At 37.9% G+C, this 19799-nt stretch overlaps 2 protein-coding genes across 3 annotated transcripts; both read right to left on the bottom strand.

Annotated features, from left to right (window-relative positions):
* Positions 1-245: 245 nt before the first annotated feature.
* On the bottom strand, positions 246-6922 carry ccnt1 (cyclin T1). 2 transcript variants are annotated; one of them, XM_085394127.1, is made up of 9 exons: positions 6526-6922; positions 5754-5835; positions 5539-5667; positions 5042-5102; positions 4445-4507; positions 4306-4351; positions 3868-4031; positions 3707-3777; positions 246-3621 (listed from the first exon to the last, which is right to left on the bottom strand). In XM_085394127.1, the coding sequence occupies exons 1-9, from the start codon at positions 6696-6698 to the stop codon at positions 2311-2313; spliced, it is 2100 nt and encodes a 699-aa protein (XP_085250253.1). In that variant the 5' UTR covers positions 6699-6922; the 3' UTR covers positions 246-2310. The 2 variants fall into 2 exon arrangements, with proteins under 2 accessions (XP_085250253.1, XP_085250252.1); XM_085394126.1 differs by having other exon boundaries at positions 4306-4361; positions 4446-4507.
* Positions 6923-11668: 4746 nt separating this feature from the next.
* Positions 11669-19410, bottom strand: sarnp (SAP domain containing ribonucleoprotein). Its single transcript, XM_085394346.1, has 11 exons — positions 19311-19410; positions 17502-17601; positions 15813-15856; positions 15641-15711; positions 15325-15376; positions 14981-15054; positions 14462-14496; positions 13112-13137; positions 12942-13010; positions 12221-12307; positions 11669-12109 (listed from the first exon to the last, which is right to left on the bottom strand). The coding sequence occupies exons 1-11, from the start codon at positions 19341-19343 to the stop codon at positions 12068-12070; spliced, it is 633 nt and encodes a 210-aa protein (XP_085250472.1). The 5' UTR covers positions 19344-19410; the 3' UTR covers positions 11669-12067.
* Between the last annotated feature and the right edge of the window lie 389 nt (positions 19411-19799).

Below are 19799 nucleotides of genomic sequence, written 5' to 3'. Positions count from 1 at the left end.
ATTCAAATGTAAAACTTTGACACACCATGCATTTACAAATGATGATATATCAAGTAGAGTAAGTGCAATTCCATCAGTTGCTCTACAATGCTTGTATTACCCCTCAAACATATTTTTTTTGCAAAATATAATGGGTAAAACTGGATCTTCTTTCAGGGCAGATCAAGCTCCTAGACCGCATTTGACACCCCTGGCAAATGCCAGGGGTGTCAAATGCAATGTTATTGATGAGCCAAAAGCAGCACTTTCTTAAAATATTTTTTATTGACTTTGAGAATAAAGCAACCACATTATATAAAAAAAAAAAGAACAGTGTTCACATATTTTAAACAGGAAAAAAAAATCTCAAAACTTTTTCTTTTTCAGACCTGAGTGTCACTGAAAACACCAAGACATGAAAACACATGAAATTTATTGTAGCTATATGATTTTTGCATTGTTAGGTTGCATGAGTGTCGTCCGTTTTTTCTTACATATGGGTTTTAATATGAAATGTGTCCTTTTTGTGGCTTGTTCACAACAAAATGGTAATACTTAAAATGGAAGCTTTGCCCAGATTAAACAAAATGTTTCAAAAACAGTGGCAATTTCACACCAGAAAATCTATTAGTCTAACCATTATACACGTAACACTTTGTCAATTGCATTGTAGGCAAACCTACTGAGATAAATATTCAGTGCATTTACTGTTTCCCTGTTACAACCAAGAATAATAAAACCTCTGCTGCATGAGCAAGAAGCTTCTCTTTTCAAGCACATTTTCAAATATATGAAGGGGGTAAAATATACAGCTGGACGGCTGATTTGCTGTGCTACATTACTGTAAAATAAGAGCACTAATCCTAAACAATTAAGTTTTATGAATAGGCAATAACCTGCTTATCTTGCCAACAAAATCTGGGTATTGGCCTTCATGCTCAAGAAGTGGAGGTATATAAATAACCTGCTGGTCACATATGATTCTGTACAACCACAGAAAACATGCAAACATGTTTTTATGATGAATGATGGCATGTGGGCAGATAATAAAACAAACCAAAGTTAAATATCCACCAATTTAGTTTAGAGGAATGCACTCGAAAGACAAGTTTAACATGATTAAATCAGACCAGAGTGAAGTGACAGCTACACTAGGGTTTACACTTTTAAAACATCCCCACAATTAGATAAAAACAGATGAGCTATTAACTTTTATACTGTGTTAAAACTCTGTATACTGTGCTTATTAGGGTCTAGCAAATCTGGGAAAAAGTTTTTCCTGACATAATTTCTTGTCTTCTGAAAATTATACATTTCCATATATGATGCTTATTTCTTTGTCTTTGCATTTACCTGTGATCACCCCAAAAAAAATGAACTCCTGAGGAAAAACAATAAGGAAAGAGAAATAGTCTAGATAGATGCTCTTTTTGTTGAATTTCCTTCATTGTGACCAAAGCGCACAGATGTTTCAACCGTTTGTGAACAGATGAATGTTCTTGCTATGAACTTAGTGTATCCATTCAAGAACCAAATATGAATATTTTACAACCATTTAAAACAATGACTGCAAGACTTAAAAACTTAAAGTGAAAAGTACAAGCTTTTCCTAATTTACATCCTTTTTTTTTTTTGCAAATTTGCAAATATAAAGGTTCCAATGTTTGTTTTAAACATTTTTTTTTACATTTTTTCCTCAAATCACCAAATAGCACAGCAAATATAACATATACATGAGGGATGAAGCCATTTTTATGGCTCACAGAAAAAAAAAAAAAAAGGGAAAATAAAATAAAGTAAAAAATATATCGAAAAGATGGCTTTGGAGACATGCACTCTAACTAGGCTGTACAGTCTTAAAGAAATGACCATCTGTTCCAAAAGAACAGAGGTTTAACCCTAAAAAAAGGTAGAAAAAGGGGACCTTTTTTCTTTTTTTAAAATCATTTGATCAATAAATAACACCCTATAAAAACATTATAAAAAGAATCAGTAAGAAGACCAACCAGGTATGTCATGGAAATTTTTCCAAACAAATTGACATCCTCTAATTCCCGTCTTCTTGTCACATATCATTTGAATTTTTCAAAAAGAAAAAACAAAACACTATCTACACTTTCCCATGATTCTTCTTGTCTCACATTTTGCAAGTCCCATTATTGCCCCACGAGTACGCCATAAAATCCTTTGTTACCCCCAGTACATTTCTCTGCTGTCACACTGAAGACTATAAAATGTTGGGTGGCTGGAAAATATCATACAACACTTTATGTAACAAGATGATCAAGATGTCAAGTAAAATGTACATAATGTGGTTTCCTGATTAGAAACTTATTTGGGCAAAGGCGGCAGTGGGGGAGGCGGCTCCGTGGGCAGGGGAGGGGGCCTAGGGTTGTTTCCTCTGGAGCTGCTCGAGTACCGATAATCACCATACTGAGATCTGTAGTCAAACATAGACTGCTGGGACGGCTGCACACCCTGTGCACTCAGCAGTGAGTTTAGCATCTCAAAAGTGTCCTGGTACTCGTTGGACTGGGCTCCGCCAGCTGAACTGTGACCATTAGTGTCAGTTTTGTCACTTTTGGAATGCGAATAGCTTCCTTGGTGGTGGGGGAGTCCCAGAGATGGAAGAATGTCAGAACCGTGCCCCAAAATTTGTCCAGAGGAGGAAGACAGGGGAGGTAACTGGTAGGGATTCCTAGACTTGCTCACTTTGGAGGGTGGGTGAGATCCTGCTGAAGGATCCTGGGAGTGTGTCCTCTTGCGTGAGGCAGACGAGGATGAGGACGAGGATGAGGAGCTTGTTCTAGAGGAGTCACTTGGTACTTTTTTGCTGCTTCCCAGCGTGCCGCTGGAACTAGATGAATGTTTGTGTGAAGAAGAAAGTGAGGCACTACTGGAAGAGGAATGGTGGTGGTGAGAGTGATGATAATGGTGGTGGTGGTTAGAACGCTCCCTGTGCTTGTCCCTGCTTTTGCCATCCTCTCCTGAAGTCCCCCTCTGCTTGTCAGGCACTCGGATTTTGACTTTGATGTCTGGATCCTGGCCTCGACCACTGCTGCTGTGTCCACTGCTTCCTCCTGATCCTCCAGCAACTGGGAAGCGCATTTTTAGAGAGTCATGCCTCTCCTTCTCCAAGGGGATTTTAAGAATAATGGGTGATGGGTTGGACATGTCAGAGGAAGCGCTGGGTGGATGATGGTGATGCTGCTGCTTCTCCTTCCTCTGTTGCTGGCCAATGAGGGCCTGAGCTGCATTGGCATAATCTCTCTTTACGCTGGCCTCCATGTTCTCCAACTTTCTCTTTTGGGCAGCCAGGACGTCAGCATTCTTGGCACGGTACTCACTCAGCGACACCTTAGCTGGGGCGTGGACCTCATGGTTAGGCTGCTGCTGTGGTTGCTGTGACTGCTGCTCAGATCCACCTTGACCTTTACCACTCCAAGTCTGAGCACTGCCAGAAGCATTTGTGTCCTTGTCGCCCACTGATGAGGAAGAGGAGGCAGAAGGTGGAGCAGAGAGGCTCATCAGGCCTGCCACAGTACTCTCTGATGAAGCCATGGAAATCATGCTGATCATGGTGTCCCTCTGGTCACCCTCCTCCTGGACTTTTGGCTTGGCTTTTGGTGTCTGTCCGCCAGCCTGGAAGAAGAAAAAATTAAGTCAATGTCCACATTGAATCGGGAATTTTTAATAGCAAAAAGGAGAAGTTAAATTTGCGTTGTACCTTCCAGTTGCGAATTCGCTTCAGTCGGCTGGGTGTTTTCTCCAGGATTTGCAGGAACTCATGTGTAAGTTCTGGAAGAGGAGGAAAAAAAAACAAACAAGTCAAATCAGCCCTTTTATTATCTAAACATTTTTTTCTTAAAGAGCATTTATTGCACATACCGTCCAGCAGCTCGAGGGTAACTGTAGGGTCAACATACTCCCACCAGTGTTTGCCATCTGTAGACACGGGGATCTCCCAGTTGGACCATTTGCAGGCGAGGTGGATGCACACACAGGCTACAACAGGCGGACTATACTGCAGGCAGAACGTTGTCAAGTGCAGGCTATATGGCATGATACGTCCAAGAAAAAAAGCAAACAGAGAAAGAGAAAACAGAAAATCAGTGTATTGAGCTTTAACAAACCACACACAAACTTTGGTGAATACCTAGCATTCACATAAGAAAGACACAACCCTGTGTGTGTGTGTGTGTGTGTGTGTGTGTGTGTGTGTGTGTGTGTGTGTGTGTGTGTGTGTGTGTGTGTGTGTGTGTGTGTGTGTGTATGTTTGAGAGAGAGAGAGAGAGAGAGAGAACTATGGGTGAACTCTGAGCATACCTGTTGGTGGCCATAAAGTATGATGTTTGGGCCAAATCCTTGCTTGCTGGAACAACAGCAGAACAAAGAGAAAAAAAATTTATAGACACAGCAAAAACTTGAAGATAAAATTGAGCAAAACCATAAAAATGATGCTCACCCCTGACAAGCTGAGTGCATTTGACAACATGTGTATGAGGATGATCGATGGTGATTTCAAAAGCTGTAATAGAAAGAGAAGAAAATGTAGGTAGACATTAATAAAAGAAATGCAAAATCAATGTATACTTATAATCCATATGGAATACAAATCCACTTCCCACTGGCAAAGATAACATTAACAAAGCCGCTGAAAACCAGAAAATTTGCATTGTGTTAAAAATCAAGTGGTGGGGAGTCAGAGTTGAGTGGAGTGTCACTTTTCATGGGAAAACATCCTGGACAACATGAAAATGTCAACACCTGAATATGAAAAAAAAATTAATGGCATGTAAGAAGGGGAAAAAAGTTGTTTTGAGGCTCCCTCTTTAAATGTCTTAAAAACACATAGGTGAAAAAGGTAAAATGTCAAAAGTTAGGGCTGATAAAAATGAAAAAGCTGAAACAGGAAATGTAAAAGTGGGTGATTCAGTTTTGAAGCATAAATATCACTTCCAGTGCTGCTTACTGCAAACTGTGAATTGAAATAAAACATATTAACTATTCTTGTTCTCTGGGGGGGGAATTCAAGGGACCCAGTTCTTCCTTCCAAACTTACCCAAGGTCTGGAGAATTATGCTCTCAAGAATGACCAGGTCTTGGGCTTGTTGCAGGTAGGCCTGAGGTTGAGAGGACAGGCACGTTACTCACTGGGAGGCCGCCAATTGTTGAAAAACAAGAGCAACTGTACACGTTATGTGGCCGAGAATTTCTGACCATTTGTCTGAAAGGCTTTCTGGCATACATGTTTGTTGAAGAAGCCTCAGATATAAGTGATGAAAAGTGAAAGCTACATAGCAAGTACAGATGCTCGAGTTTTACAACTGCTAGACATCACATTGCCTGCATGACTCAAAACCTACACAGGCTAAGATGTATTTTGCCTTTTACTCTCTCAACCCATGTAATCAAGCAGCCTTAACAGCTCAGAACAAATACGTGACAGAGTAAATGTTCTCAGATTACATGCAAGAAGATTGCCATTTGCCTTATTGTAAGAATTTTTTTTCTGCTTCAAAAAAAACCTCCCTCGGACAATTGCAGTACAATACTTACATCACTGCGAATATCTGGTGAAGGGTCCTGGGGATTGAGGCAGGCATGGGCCACCTTGATGACATGCTCCAGCTTTCGAGGCTGCTCCTCTACCTTTGCTGCCAGGAACAGAGCAGCGGGTGCGATGACCTGGAAAGGGTCAGTGGAGATTTAAAAAGATGATTCACATTAAGTACAATCATTTCCATGATTCAAGCAAGAAAAGCATTACTTACATTTCTGTGAAATCTGGTGAAGGACTGGATCATGTAGAAGCGATGCATGTACACAATGGCTGTATTAATTGTAAGTTGAGAGCTGATACATGGCAGTTAAGGAAAAAAGGTAAACAGTGGGAGCAAATTACATAACATCTGTAATGACTGCATACTTTGAAAATGGGCTGGAATCGTCGGTATACGTGTGAAATAAAATAATTATAAAATAGTTATAAGGATAACTATAGGTTTAATATTGCTAATTAAGTATAAAAGTTAATGTTGATAAGCCTGTTATCGTAGCAGCCACAGAATAACAAAGTTAAACAACACTTTAGCCACCGGCTAGCTGGGATAAGACTCTTGATAACACACAAAGCGATGTTTTCTAAAACTAACACATCTAAAACACTTTTTCTGAAACATTCTACATTACTATATGTCTAAACGTGGCCCATTGTCCTTCTAATTTGCGTTTATTCGTTGATATTTACCAGTGGTGAAGCTAACGCTAACATGCTAACGTCCTGGAGGCCGCCGACTACACAGGCCTCTGCGGCCCAAGGGTTAGCCCACTACGCCGCTATCGCGTAACGCTTGTAAGCTCACGTACACCTTGTAAAACCAAATTCCACAGCGTTAAACAGAAGTGGAAGACAAAAACAAACGTGAAACCGTCGAACAAAAGACAACAACAAACTAACAAACACCAGCCACACTCCTTCTCCGAGCCGGCTCGGGAGAGAAGCTAAAGTTAGAGCGCTAACAAGAGCTCACGACAAAAGGATACACATTGAGCCGCTGTCCCATGTCCTGGAGGAGGTTCGCCGCCTGTTGTCTGTATGAGAGCTCCTTGTCGGGATCAAGTCCAGCTCGCCGAGATGGGCTGTTGTCGATCTGCTGCCGGGTGAAGTACCATTTGTTGTTACTGCTTGCGGGGAGAGAGCGAAACGAAGCCGCCATCACTGAGAAGGACGAGAGTTTAAAATTTCTGCGCGTCACAGGAACACACGTCACGCCGGGCGGCGACGTCAGCGCGCCTCGAGCGACGGTACAGCAGAGGTCTCCAAAGCGCAGAGGGGTCTCAAAACGTAACTTAAAGTCTCATACGATCTCTCTTGTTATTACGCTGTAACAGCCAAAAGCGAAATCTCCGGTAAGCTAGCTACATCCTCTGTGCTCCATACACCGCACAGCTCAAGAGGTGAATCTCCTTGTCCTGCATCAGTATACGCCCACTTTTCTTCCTAGGTACTGACTAAAAGTGCACATACCTTTACTCATGGTGCTACCTTACCACAAGCCCCTTCCCAAACCCCGCCCCCTAGCTGTAAACGTCAAGTATGAATGGAATCTAATAACAATGTGAAACACAGTCTAAATCAAAAATTTAAAGGTGCTGCATTAATAAACTTGCTATTATCACTGATTTCGCAAAACCAGTGCATTTAGGCACTTAGGCCCGCCCCCATGGGTGAGAAGTTTAACTCCACCATCTGGCACATAAGAGGAGAAGATAAGTTGCAAAAAATAGCTGAAGTAGGAAGTCTAATATTAAAGTTCTCAGTAAGAATCTTCAACTGAAACTTGTCATAAACAAGTCTCTAGGCTTGTGTGTCTGGGGTTTTACTTGCTTTTGAAAGCATGCTAACGCTGGGCAATAAATGGTGGCCAGTTATATGATTAGCCACGGTCACTGAGAGAGCTACGTTCCCTTCCATTTTCCCCTCATATGCCTGTTTGGTCAGCCTCTAACATCACAGTCTTAGCCTATCTGTCCATAACCAAATAGTGCTATGTTAGAAAGTTCTATGCTAACGCTAAACTCGTCCCGACAGCCATGCTGTCCCAGATTTTTTTTCCCCGGGATTTTCCCTTCAGCACTAAAGACTTCTGCAGTACAAAAATCTGTGTATATGAGATGATGCTGTAGGAGGAATAACAATCTAGTTAATCACCTGACTTAATTGACACTTGACATGATCAAGCCAAATGACCAAAGAGGTTGATCATCTTCCTTGATTAATATGATTAACTACCCTTTAGTGGATGATGAGTGAAACTTCTCCTGAATAGGTGCTCAAAAGATAAACGATATCATATCAGTCCTCCTCAATTTAATCAAAGTTTGCCCAACACAGCACACACACACATAAAACATATTAATGATTGTACATTAACATAAAACTGTTGTCGGAACCATACTGAATTTCACCAGAGAAGATTCAGTATGCTACATCAGTGTCTACTTTTTAAAATCATAGCCAAGTGACACTTCACTATCCCTACTAATTGATGTTATCTTGTTGTATCTCTGTTGTGGTCAGTGCTATCTTCTATGCTGTTGCATGCTGGGGCAGCGGGTCGAGGGTCACAGATGCCAACAGACTAAATAAACGGATCCACAAGGCCAGTAATGTTGTGAGGATGGAGCTGGACTCCGTTAGGGTGGTGTCTGAGAGGCAGATGTTGTCCAAGATAAAGACAATGTTGGATGATACCTCCCACCCACTCCATGACATGACATGCTGGCTAGTCACAGAAGTACTTTCAGTGAGAGACTGAGATTACCAAAAAGCACCACTGACCGACACAGGAAATCATTCCTGCCTGTGGCCATCTCTCTGTACAACTCCTCCATCTAACACACTGTGAACCCTGCAATAGTTACACCCTTTTTACACGCGCTCTTTTCTACTCTGGAATATTCTTGTCAATTTTCTTGATATTTATTTATAATCACCTTTGTTAATCCTTGATATTTAGAACTGAGTGATCTGTATATATTAGTGCTATTTCTTAAATGTGTAAAATCTGTAAGATAATGTATTGTTTGGAGTTTAGTCTGTTACTGTTACTATTTTTTTTTTTTTTTACCATTTCTTCTTGGAGCAACTGTAACACACATAATTTCCTTAGGGATTAATAAAGTATTCTGATTCTGATTGTTTCAGGATGACCTGCCATTATCCAATGACACATCTGCTTTCCTGTATCTTTTGCTCGTTTCTCCTCCTCTTCTTTTCTCTAAACTGAGCACCTGATGGCTTTGAACTTTTCTTGCCCATCTTCCATTGGTTTTAATTTTGCACTCCAGTATGAACACCCATCCCCCAAACCAAGGTTCACCACAACATAACCTAATAGACCTACATCTTAGTTCACAGATGGGCGGTGTATTTCTGTTAACCTAACTCTACCTGGGTTAGTTTATATATATGTGTGTGTGTGTGTGTGTGTGTGTGTGTGTGTGTGTGTGTGTGTGTGTGTGTGTGTGTGTGTGTGTGTGTGTGTGTGAGTACATGTGTTTTAAGGGGTCACATAACAATTTTATTGCACACCACTATTTTGGAGCACATTGATACAAAAAAAGGTTTTATAAAAAAAAATCCCAAATTGAATCATTAAATGATGTAGATCAGGTTCCATTACAGCGTTTTCAGTCAGTGGTGAAAGATAAAATTGCTCCGTTTTTTATTTAAAATTAAATCTGGTAATTTGGCCAATATTCTCAAGGTTTTCCCCTTAATATAAAAGGTGAAAAGGTCAATTTTAACACATCAAAAACAAACCCCATATTTCCTGTTGAGAGGTCATCTGCAGCGTACCACTTTATTTTCTCTTTTATTATTTATTTATTTTTTTATTTTTTGTACCCACTTCTCTGCTAATATCCAGGCAGGGAATGCTGGGACCTCTTAATCCTTAATCCTCTTAATAAAAAACAGATGTGCTTGGTGACAGACTGAAAAGCCATGCAGGTGTCAAATAATTGACACGTTGTATTGTCACAGAGTACTAATGGTGAAAGCCCACTTCTGATTGTATTGTATTTGGGTGGTTGAGGCTGTCTCTGTCCCACAGCAGTTTTTGCTCCATATCAATACAGAGTTGTTCAGACTAATCACCCTCATTGTGTCATGAAACTTCAAGCGGGAGCGGCCTCTTTCTGTAGGTGTGAGGGGGGGTTTCAGTTGGTTAGGGCACATTAGCAGGAGTGATGAGGTGATCACCAGGAAGTTTAAAATACAGATAATTCTGAGTGGACATGATTTTTAACAGTGAGCACTAATTTACACAACAAAACTTATCAGTGAACCGCAGATATTGAACTGTTATTTTAAAAGTACATGCTACGAAAGTGTTAACGTTGACCTTGTTCATACTTTTTCTTCTCCTTTTGGTTTGTCGTCTTTAAACAGTTTGAAATGCAGCAGTAAAGCTTCTTGCTGGTTTTAGGGTCGAATCATTCCAATCACAGTTCTCTGCAGTGGCTTTCTGTATGTTTCATAATTGATTTTCAGATTTTTCCGATCACTTTTAAAACTTTTGATTTGTTTGCAAATTACAGCAGAAATGTTGCCCAAATGAGCCTTTATGTTGTTAAGAATTGTTGATTTTCTTCAAATGTCTGTAAAAATATCTTTTTAAAATCTTCCTTTTTGTTTTTTTATTGTGACTTATTGGGTTTCACTCATCTGGGTATTGATTTTTCATCATTCCTGTTACAACCGCTTTACTGCTTTTGTTTTTCAGACCGTGTTTATATTGTTATTTGAGGTTTTACAGTACAGCTAAAAACTCTAGAATGTGTTACTGCAGCAACATTTTATCAAAATGGGACAGAAATATTATTTTGTCATACTGCATCAATTGTAAGCTAGATGTTTTAAACCATTTTCCCTATCATAACATTGTTTGATATTATGGGAAGAAAGAAAATAAAGGGTAAAAATGACCCAAACTTCACTGAAACCAAACTTTTAATGAGTAAAGAATTGATCCTTTGATAATTGAACCTCTCCGGAGCTGTTTTAGATTAAAACCAGCTCAGAATGACTGTTTCATTTGTAAGATAGTCTGTTTTTAGACTGTAATATGACTAGTCACTTAATGTTAGGTGAAAAAAATATTCCCAGTAAAGCAGCAGCAGAATGTGCTTGATATAGGAAAGCATACAAAATGTTAAAACAGGAAAAACTGAAGAGACAAACTCAAACTGCTCCTGTAATTCTTACTTGAAAGGTTATGGTAAATTATTATTACTTGCATTTTATAGTGCACCGAAAACTTACAAATGTTTTACTTTAGCAAAATTGAAATTAAATACTTTACATCGCCCGTGCGTTTAGCACTCAGACAAGGACTGTCGGCTGCTTTCTACGATGTGTGTCAGGCACCCCCTTTGGTGAAGCTATCTGACTCTAATCCCCGTGCTTCATCAGTGCCCACCAGGGGGTAATTACACTCGCAAAGCTCTTTGTCATTTGAATCAATACTCCAGATACAGATTTGCCTTGTTCTGTTATCTCTGTGAAATATGAAGATAAACCTTACAATCATACAACTTCTAACTGGGGGTCTCTAACTGGCCTGACTCAAAAATAACATTTCTTAATGTTCACACACTTGGAGAGAAATATGAACACACAACTCCAGCCATATTTAAAGATAATAAACAACTGAGGAAAATACAAACTACACTTCGACAGAATGTGTTCTTTAGTACTAAAATGGTCCACACTGATGATCAAACTCCAGTAACAACAGTGATGAGACAAGGACGCAGGTATCAAAAAATTGAAAACAATTTATTTTAAATCACAAAATGTTATAAAATGGACAGATAACTGAAGCAGTGTATCAGTGATGCCCCAGCCCCCCTCCAAAAAACCCCCAATCAGACTATCTGATCAATCAAAAGTACAGTTAAACACACAGTGAGAACAAATTACAGTCAGTAATCTTCCTTTTCCTATTTCTACTGTAAACTACTAGATGTTTCAATCGGTTATCACTTCCATAACAGGTTTCATCATAACTGGAACACTCTACAAAAACATGTTTATATAAAAAGCATCAATTTTTTTCTTTCACTAATGGAAAACTTTACGCAACGGCTTCAGAACAAAACATTTCAACCTCGTCAATGGTTTCATTTGTAAAATGATTTTATTGATTTCACTGAGCAGTTTATCTTAAGATTATATGATGAGTAATTAACCATCTTTTACTGTAAAGTAGCTGCTTGTTGCTGTATTTGCTTGATATACATTAGAAAAATGGACTGTAATGCAGTTGAAACGATGAGCAAAAATCTTAAAACTGAGAAACTTCTGCGTTGTTTACAAGCTCCTGTTTGCACCCCTTCAATTCTGTCGTTACAAAAAAATCCAAATATGTGCTTTTCAACTACCTTAAACGATACAGCTGCATTTAATTGTACTTTTGATTTTAGCCTATTCCGGTTCTCATCCTCAGGAATCTCTGATGTACAGTCACAAAAAACCCTTAAAAAAAACAACAACAAAAAACCCTACTTCACACTTTATTTACACTTTTCCAAATCTTTCCGCACGTTTCATCTTCTTGGCCTGCAGAGACAAAAAGAAAGAAAAGATTAATCAGCCTCTTTATTTCATTCACTGTGGTTAAATCACATGGCATTGTGATGAAATATGAATCACACAAAACCAAAATCGTACCTCGACGTCGTCTCCACCAACTGAGCCCGCGCTTGTTAGGGCTCCAAACCGCTCCTTCCTCTTCTTAAGCTTCTCATCCTCCTCAATCTGAAAAAGTCAGTATAATATTAATGATTTAGCTATAAATTATTTTGTAAAATATAGTATTACTTAACATTAGCACAGATTCTCAAGGAAAAGTAAACAAAAACTAAATAAAAGGGCAAACAATAAAGACAAGAAAAAAAGAATCAGAACAACATTTAACCTCATAAGAGGACATTTGTTTTAAATCTTGATAGAACAGTGGCAGCATGATGTTCTCGTAAGTGGATATCAGGCCCTTGTAGAGCAAAATTTCGTAATTTGGTCTAGACAACCCAAAATGTGATGTCCACATATGTGGACGTCAGGTCCTAGGAGGTTAAAGAGGGTTAATAAATAAAGAAAAAACAAGTACTATTAGGGCTGTTTGATATAATGACATATATTTTATGACAATATGAAAACGTCTATCATTTCATATCACGCTATTGTTTGTTTTGTGGTGTCACAAATATAATGATGACAATTTTTCTTCCAATTTTAAACAGATCATCTGCAAAATAAATACATAGAGTAAACTTTACAGGAATTTTTTATTTTGATTTATTGATTAATTTTAATTTCAGGCTTTTTAATGTCCAGCATGAACCCTGATTCATTAGTTTATACACCACACAAAAAAAACACTAGAGCTCACCTTTTGAGAAATAGATGAGACGTTCATGCCAAATCTTTCTGCCCTCTTCTTCAGCTGATCGACGTTCACCTTTAACAGAGACAAACATGATGATTCAGTGTCCTTTTTGAGTCAGATGGAGCAATAAAGAAATAAATGATCAGAATTTTTTTTTTTACTTTGACACTTACCGCAGCTTTACTGTTTACAACGACACCTGTTTGAAAGACAGAAAGTAGAAAACTGTGAGAAAAACCATAATAAACACTGAAATACTTGTAATAACACTACTACTAATACTAATGCTACTAATATTGTTGTTAAGGGGTTGGATGTGGCTGATTACAACTGATTAAATCTATGTTTAGCAATTTTAGTTTAGCACTATCAACTTTTATTGGCTGAGCATGAAGTCTCACTTTAAATGAAAACTACTGCAGTAACAATTTCCCAGAAAAAAAAAGTATTTTCCATTTATTTTTAAATTAGTTACATACAGAAATACATTTAAAAAGGTAGTATTGTTCACCATATCTGCACTCATCGCTCTCCACAGGCTACATATGAGTATGAAATGATCAAAAAGTTCTAGGTAACATCTCATGGGGGAAAAAAAAAATTCCCAAAAAACACATTACCTGATTGGCTGATCTCCAGTTGAACATCATCTTCTCAAACACGTCCACATGGCTTTCAGCATAACTGTTATTTTTAGATTGCACTATGGAAGTTCCTTTCTGACCAATTTAACTGCTCTGTGATTTAATCTGTCTTGCTCTGCATATTACTTGATATTTTTCACTTTTCATGCTGCTTCTGCACTGTGAGTTCTTCAACCACTCCAGTGCGTAGAGCAGAGGCACAAATCAAGCGGTCAGAATGAGACCTCCATAGAACGATTTCAAAATAAGCTACTGAAAGCTATTTGGAGATGTGAGAGAAGCTGACATGAAGGAGATGATCTGCTCATTTAAATCAAGCAGATACACAAAAAAACCCGCAATCTTACAGAAAATATTTTTCATATATGTTAATGTATTTTACATGAGCTATCACTAATGCCTTGTATTTAATTAAAGGTGAAACAGACTCATTGCCCCATCTTGTGGTTTAAACTGGTACAACTGTTTTAAATTTAGTTGATAGTTTTGATGAATTCTGGGAAATTTTAAATTCTTCTTAACGGAATTCATTTATAACAAATAACATTAATTATAAAATTCTTCTTTTATAAAAAATAGATTTTTCTAGCAGTAGTATAAGTTAGTGCTATCATAGTATTACTATTATTATTGCACTACAATAATACAGGCATGTATAAAGGTTTACAAAGGCTTATGTTTCTTCTCTATAGTACAATTAGAAAATAAAACATTTTGTAACGTCATCATATAAAAGAAATAAATTCTGAATAAAATACAAAGATTCAATTAAAAAACACAAACATATTTTGACACAAGCCTACGAAGTCAGTCCTTAGCTTCGATACATTTCTTATAAAAAAAAACCAACCATTTGTTTAGTAAAGAGTGACAACAGACCTGGAGAGGGACTTGAAGTAGCAGGTAAGCCAAACCTAGAATATAGGAGAACACATGTTTCAGTTTTAACACAGATTTACTGAAACATAAATCTGCTTCAAGAGCTACATGGGTGCTACTCGAGAAGTCATGACCATTATTTCTGTCATGTATGATGATGTTTGATTCATCTAAGTGATTGCTAACTCAGGGAGGAGTCGCATAAACTATGCTATTTTTAAGTTATCACATTTTATTGATACAAAAAAAGTCAATAAAATAAATATCATATAAAATGATGAACAAATTGAAAAACAACTACAATTTAAAAGAGCCTATGAGGAAAAATAAGATCACTTAAAAAAATGCTCCAGATTTCATTGAAGTACTGAAATAAAATAAAGTAACATTGGAAAGATACAATAAAGAGATAAAGATTTGATTCATCGTGTTCTCGGACAAAAAGCCAAATGCAGCGAGCACAGTTATTCTACCGGTACTGTTATTTTGAAAGAAGAAATAATTGAGGTAAGGCCTCACCTTGCTGCACGTATAGCCTTCTTGCTTTCAGATGACGCCGGCAGGTTGAAACGTTCGGCTCTCTTCTGAAGTCTCTGCTCAACAAATTAGATAAAAAACTGACATTACTGCTGTACATGAAGTAAAGTCTAAACTCTAAACTTTGTATACTTCCTATTAAAATCTCTCTTACATTTATACCTATACATTTGATGTATTACCTTTGCTCATGAATCTATATGTTTTGTTCATATACACTCCTAAAAATAGACCACTGAACTTTACTATGAGCTAAAATTCCCCTCTGACTCACATTTAACCTGACACATTTAAGTCATTAGTGGATGCAAACAGGTTGTACACACCTCGCTGGCAGATAATGGAGGAGTTATTTTCACCACCTTCTTCTCGGCAGGCCTGAAAGTAAAAAAGTAAAATTTCAAACGTCAAAAAGATGACGCAAATCATAAATTTTAGTTTCTGCTGGCTGCCTAGGAGTGGTAAGGACAAACATCGCTGGTGCATATGCTTCATAAATCTGAGAGTAACGTATACTTATTATTTGCTTAGTAAGAACATTTCTACACAGATATTACTGAATGAGACCCAAATGTCACATTGTCCACAGCCAATAAGTGATGAAGGAACAAAAAAAGGTAAATTTAATGAAGATAAACTTACGGCTCAGGCTCGATCGTTTCAGAATCCTTGTCGTCTTTTACGTCGTTGGAACTCTCAACTTTAGTGAAGTCCTGAGATAAATAAATACATTTAAAAAAATTACTTCTCCACAATACAGTCTGAGAGGCGGATTTAAAGAGAGCATATTGTGGGAAACATTGTAAAAATTTACCACTGCATCCTCTGCAAGTACATCATCTACGTCCACATCTTCCTCTGTTGTTCAGAAAACAGGAGAAAAAAAGAAAGAAAAAAAGAACGAACAAATATAAATTTCAGAATATTTAAAAACAAAACAAAACACTTAAAATGCATCCGCATCATCTGTAGAAACAATTTATGTCACACCCATCACATGCACGTGTAACCACCTACAGGGGTTGTCGATCTGTGGGACCAGCACCCGAATACAGGAAGTGTGAATCGGCTCTTTCTTTAACTACCCCTAAACTGAACATATGAATATTACTCAGCAGGCAATGCAGAGTTCAAATGGAGCTGATGGATGAACTATACTCAGATTTTTACTGTTTCACAAAGTGCTAAAAAGGGAATTTAGATGTTAATTGGAGGATATTTTTAAAAGCAATATAGCAGGAGCAAAGCAAAATCTAATAATAAGAATCACAAAATAACAATCAATCACCCCAATTATACTTATCTAATTAACACACTCTGAGCTAATGTTGATTTTGTTCTAATCTTTGAAAGGGGAGAGACTGGAGAGGAGATCGGGAACATGCAGGCCTGAAGATGCACTTCTCCCTCCTGTAAAGGTAGAATGTAAGGAAACATGTCCAGTAGAAAACAATCGAAGTCCAAATCTTCTTGAATTTATAATGTAATACGGCAAAAATGAGCAGAAAAAAAAACATGAAACCAATTTGTAGGTTCAAAGTGTTCGTGTGGTGGTGGCTCCTATGGCATTACTTGCTGCACTTTCTAACTGTGGACCCTCAGCACCAAATTTTAAGATGATGTGTTCTGCTCATTGCAAGAACTAGAGGAAAAACCACGCTGAATGTTCCTAGGTGCCTTCTTTTATACTCTCTTGGCTGTTTGCCTCCCCCCCCCCCCTCTCTCTCCTCTTATCTGGACACCGAATCGCTGTCATTTATATATAATCACCTGATATCCAGACATACCCTATCGTCTTCTCCATCTTCGACCTTTCAACCATTTTTAACTAAGAAAAAGTTACCTCACTTAAATCACTTCATTACATTTGATTCTTTTCCATGTTATACTTAAAATAATTTGTCAATAATTACACCATATATGAGCCTTCAGTCAAGTATGAATACAAGTCACTTTATTTTTCATTTATTCATGTAATTCCACTTCAATAAGATTTGTCTTTAGCACTTTCTCACATGAGCATTCATTTTAACATAATCCCTTTTTGATTCAAACACAGAAAAATGTTTTTTTTACGCAATACAACTTTTTTTTTTTTTTTACTAAATCATACATTTGAAAAGCCAGACATTCTTTTGTGGTGAGCGTCGCTCACCGTATACTCTGTTTATTATTAAGCAATTAATGAATGAACTATCAGCAAAATCAGGTATGATAAATATGATTCTGTGTTTAACTATTACAACACTTTACACCATTTCTTTTATTTAAAATCATTATACATGCATTATTCATGTATAATGTTGGGTTGGCAACAAGAATAAAGATGATCTAGCAAATATGGACAAGCTCTGTTTTAGCTAGCTAATTTCAGATATAAATGACTCTTCTCTCACGTCTCACATTGGTGGATTTTAAGCCCTTTATTTAGGCAGGTAAATGAAATGTTTTGTGCAAGCGTGCGAGTTAAATGAGTGACGGTATGAAAGGTATTGTTCCTCACCGTGTTCCTCCAGATAAGCCTGAAGTCGGGCGATGAGCTCCCCTTTGTTTCCCTTGGTCTCCAAACCTCGGGCATCGCATTCCTGCCTCAGTTCAGCAAGCTACAAATAAAAAACCAGAGTTCATTTACTTAAACCTGACATTTTCGGTCATTAATCCATCTAACACAGACCATTTACTATTTATGTACACTATTACTTCTGTTATGTTGATGTGACAAATTTGAAGGTCAAAGAATATGTGAGGGTCAGCAAAAGATACATTTCATCATCAGTTGGTGAGCATAAGTCTCAGTGCAGATGTTTGTGTACCTGTCATTTTTTTGTGAGAAACTAGCCTACAGTGCAGCTACTACGAATGTGCCCTTCAGGCAGACTTTAAAGAAGTATAAAGAGGAATGAGTAATTTTCATTCTCTGTGTCAGTGATGTAGAATAACCCTTTTTATGTGGCACAATCTTGCTTTCATTAGGGGGATGGGGCTCAAGACCAGTTCTGTTGTAGAAAACAAGTCTTGGCTGGGGTGCATCACAGGTATATGACTGCCTGCACAAACATTGCTGTGACAACTTTCTTCTTCTTAAAAAAAAAAATCCCAGAAAAACTACAGAATAAAAATGCCCCTAACTATTAGTTAGGATAGTCAAAAATAGATGTCTCCAGCCCGCACACAAATATGAAAACACAACAACCACACATGAAATTCATTGGATTAAATCACATAAGAAGCCCATTTAGGTAACAAAATTGGTTGCTTTTAAAAGAAATTTCAGTACCAAATTATCCATTGATATTTTTCCCTCTAGCACCTTTTCAGTACTTTTAATGTAATGTAATGCACTCTGGTATGTTTTCTTTCTTTCTTTTTTCCTGGAGGCTACTCTGCATTAGTTGTCAGATAATCGTTTTCCATCACTGCCCTTGGAGTTTGAATCCAGTTTGAATCAAATACACTATTTGGATTCCTCCATCAGCTGACGCATAGAGCATCCAAATGTGTGGACACAGATAACAAACAGACCCAGACCACACTCAAGACAGAAAATCTTTACCTTCGTTCATTTATTATATTTTTACTAACTGGCCTCTTTAGTTTCATTTCCCCTCTTCCTGTCGCTCCCCTTGTGTGATGTGAGCTATTTTATTTATCTAATAATTTACTTTATTTCTTTGTTGTAAGTCGTGTTCAATGTTTCGGCTTCTGTGACTCGGGAATCTCCCAACACTTTGGGGACACATAAAATCCACAAACACACAGAGTTTACACATACTGCTCATTTTTATGTTGTGTGGCCTGAGATGGAGTCAAATACATTTTTAAAATATAACCCTAAACTGCCTGCGAAGCATTTGATATAAGTTTGCACAGGGCAAATAGCCTGGCGGCAGCATTTTAGGACACTTGTGGATGTAAAGTCAGAGACCAAGTAAACTGAGCTGCACTTTTAAAAGCTAATGTTGGGCTAGCCTCGGCCAAATTAACTTGCTGTTAACGTTCTTACAGAAGGACAGAGACAGTAGGTGACTTTGTGCATATATATATGACAGTATTTGTTATTTAACATTAATTTCATATTTAATGTTTTTTCTCCCTCCTTAGCCGATGTATTCTAACGTTAGCCCGCCGTTAGCTCTTTGAACACATGCCGGGTGTTCGCCTTCTCAGCCGGACGTCATTTTGTCCTTCAAAACGGTTAATTAACGTAACCCCGACCTCCGGTCCTGCATCTAACTCCGGTTAAAAGCTATCTTTATCTTTAAAAACCGACCAAATGCGGGTTATTAAGTGCATATTTTAGGGAAATACCAACCTTAAGCTTCTGCAGCTCTATCACTTCGGCCATCTTTCTTTGTTGATGTGTTTACTTCCTCCAATCAAACCGGAGTTGCTCTCCTTCTCAGCTCCTCCACTCTCACTCAGTTTGTTACAGCGCCTCCCACCGCTGCGGCTGACACCCTGCAGGCGTGTGCACGTACAGAGCCCGCGGTGTGATGGTTGTGCTATTGCAGTGTCTTACCTTACGGTATAAATCGCCTTGAGGCAGCTATTGCTGTGATTTAGCACTATATACATACAACTGAATTAAACTTAATTGAAAACTAACTAAATACAACTCATTAGTGATACCTTTTTAGTAGCAGGTTAGACCCACTTTTGCCCTCAAATCCGCCCCCAATCTTCAAACCACCTATTTTAATGCAAAGCTAACTGAACCTTGTGCTATATTAATGTAGTATTAAAATAATTTTAGTAGATAGGAACACTAACATCCAAAGCAGGAGATTTCAGTCTAAATTTT

The sequence above is a fragment of the Rhamphochromis longiceps genome, linkage group LG20, assembly GCF_057381845.1.
Source record: "Rhamphochromis longiceps isolate RC_006_pf linkage group LG20, R_longiceps_female_GT1.1, whole genome shotgun sequence".
Classification (NCBI taxonomy): domain Eukaryota; kingdom Metazoa; phylum Chordata; class Actinopteri; order Cichliformes; family Cichlidae; genus Rhamphochromis; species Rhamphochromis longiceps.
The sequence above is the reverse complement of the archived record's forward strand: the minus strand, read 5'-3'. Positions and strand labels throughout refer to the sequence as shown.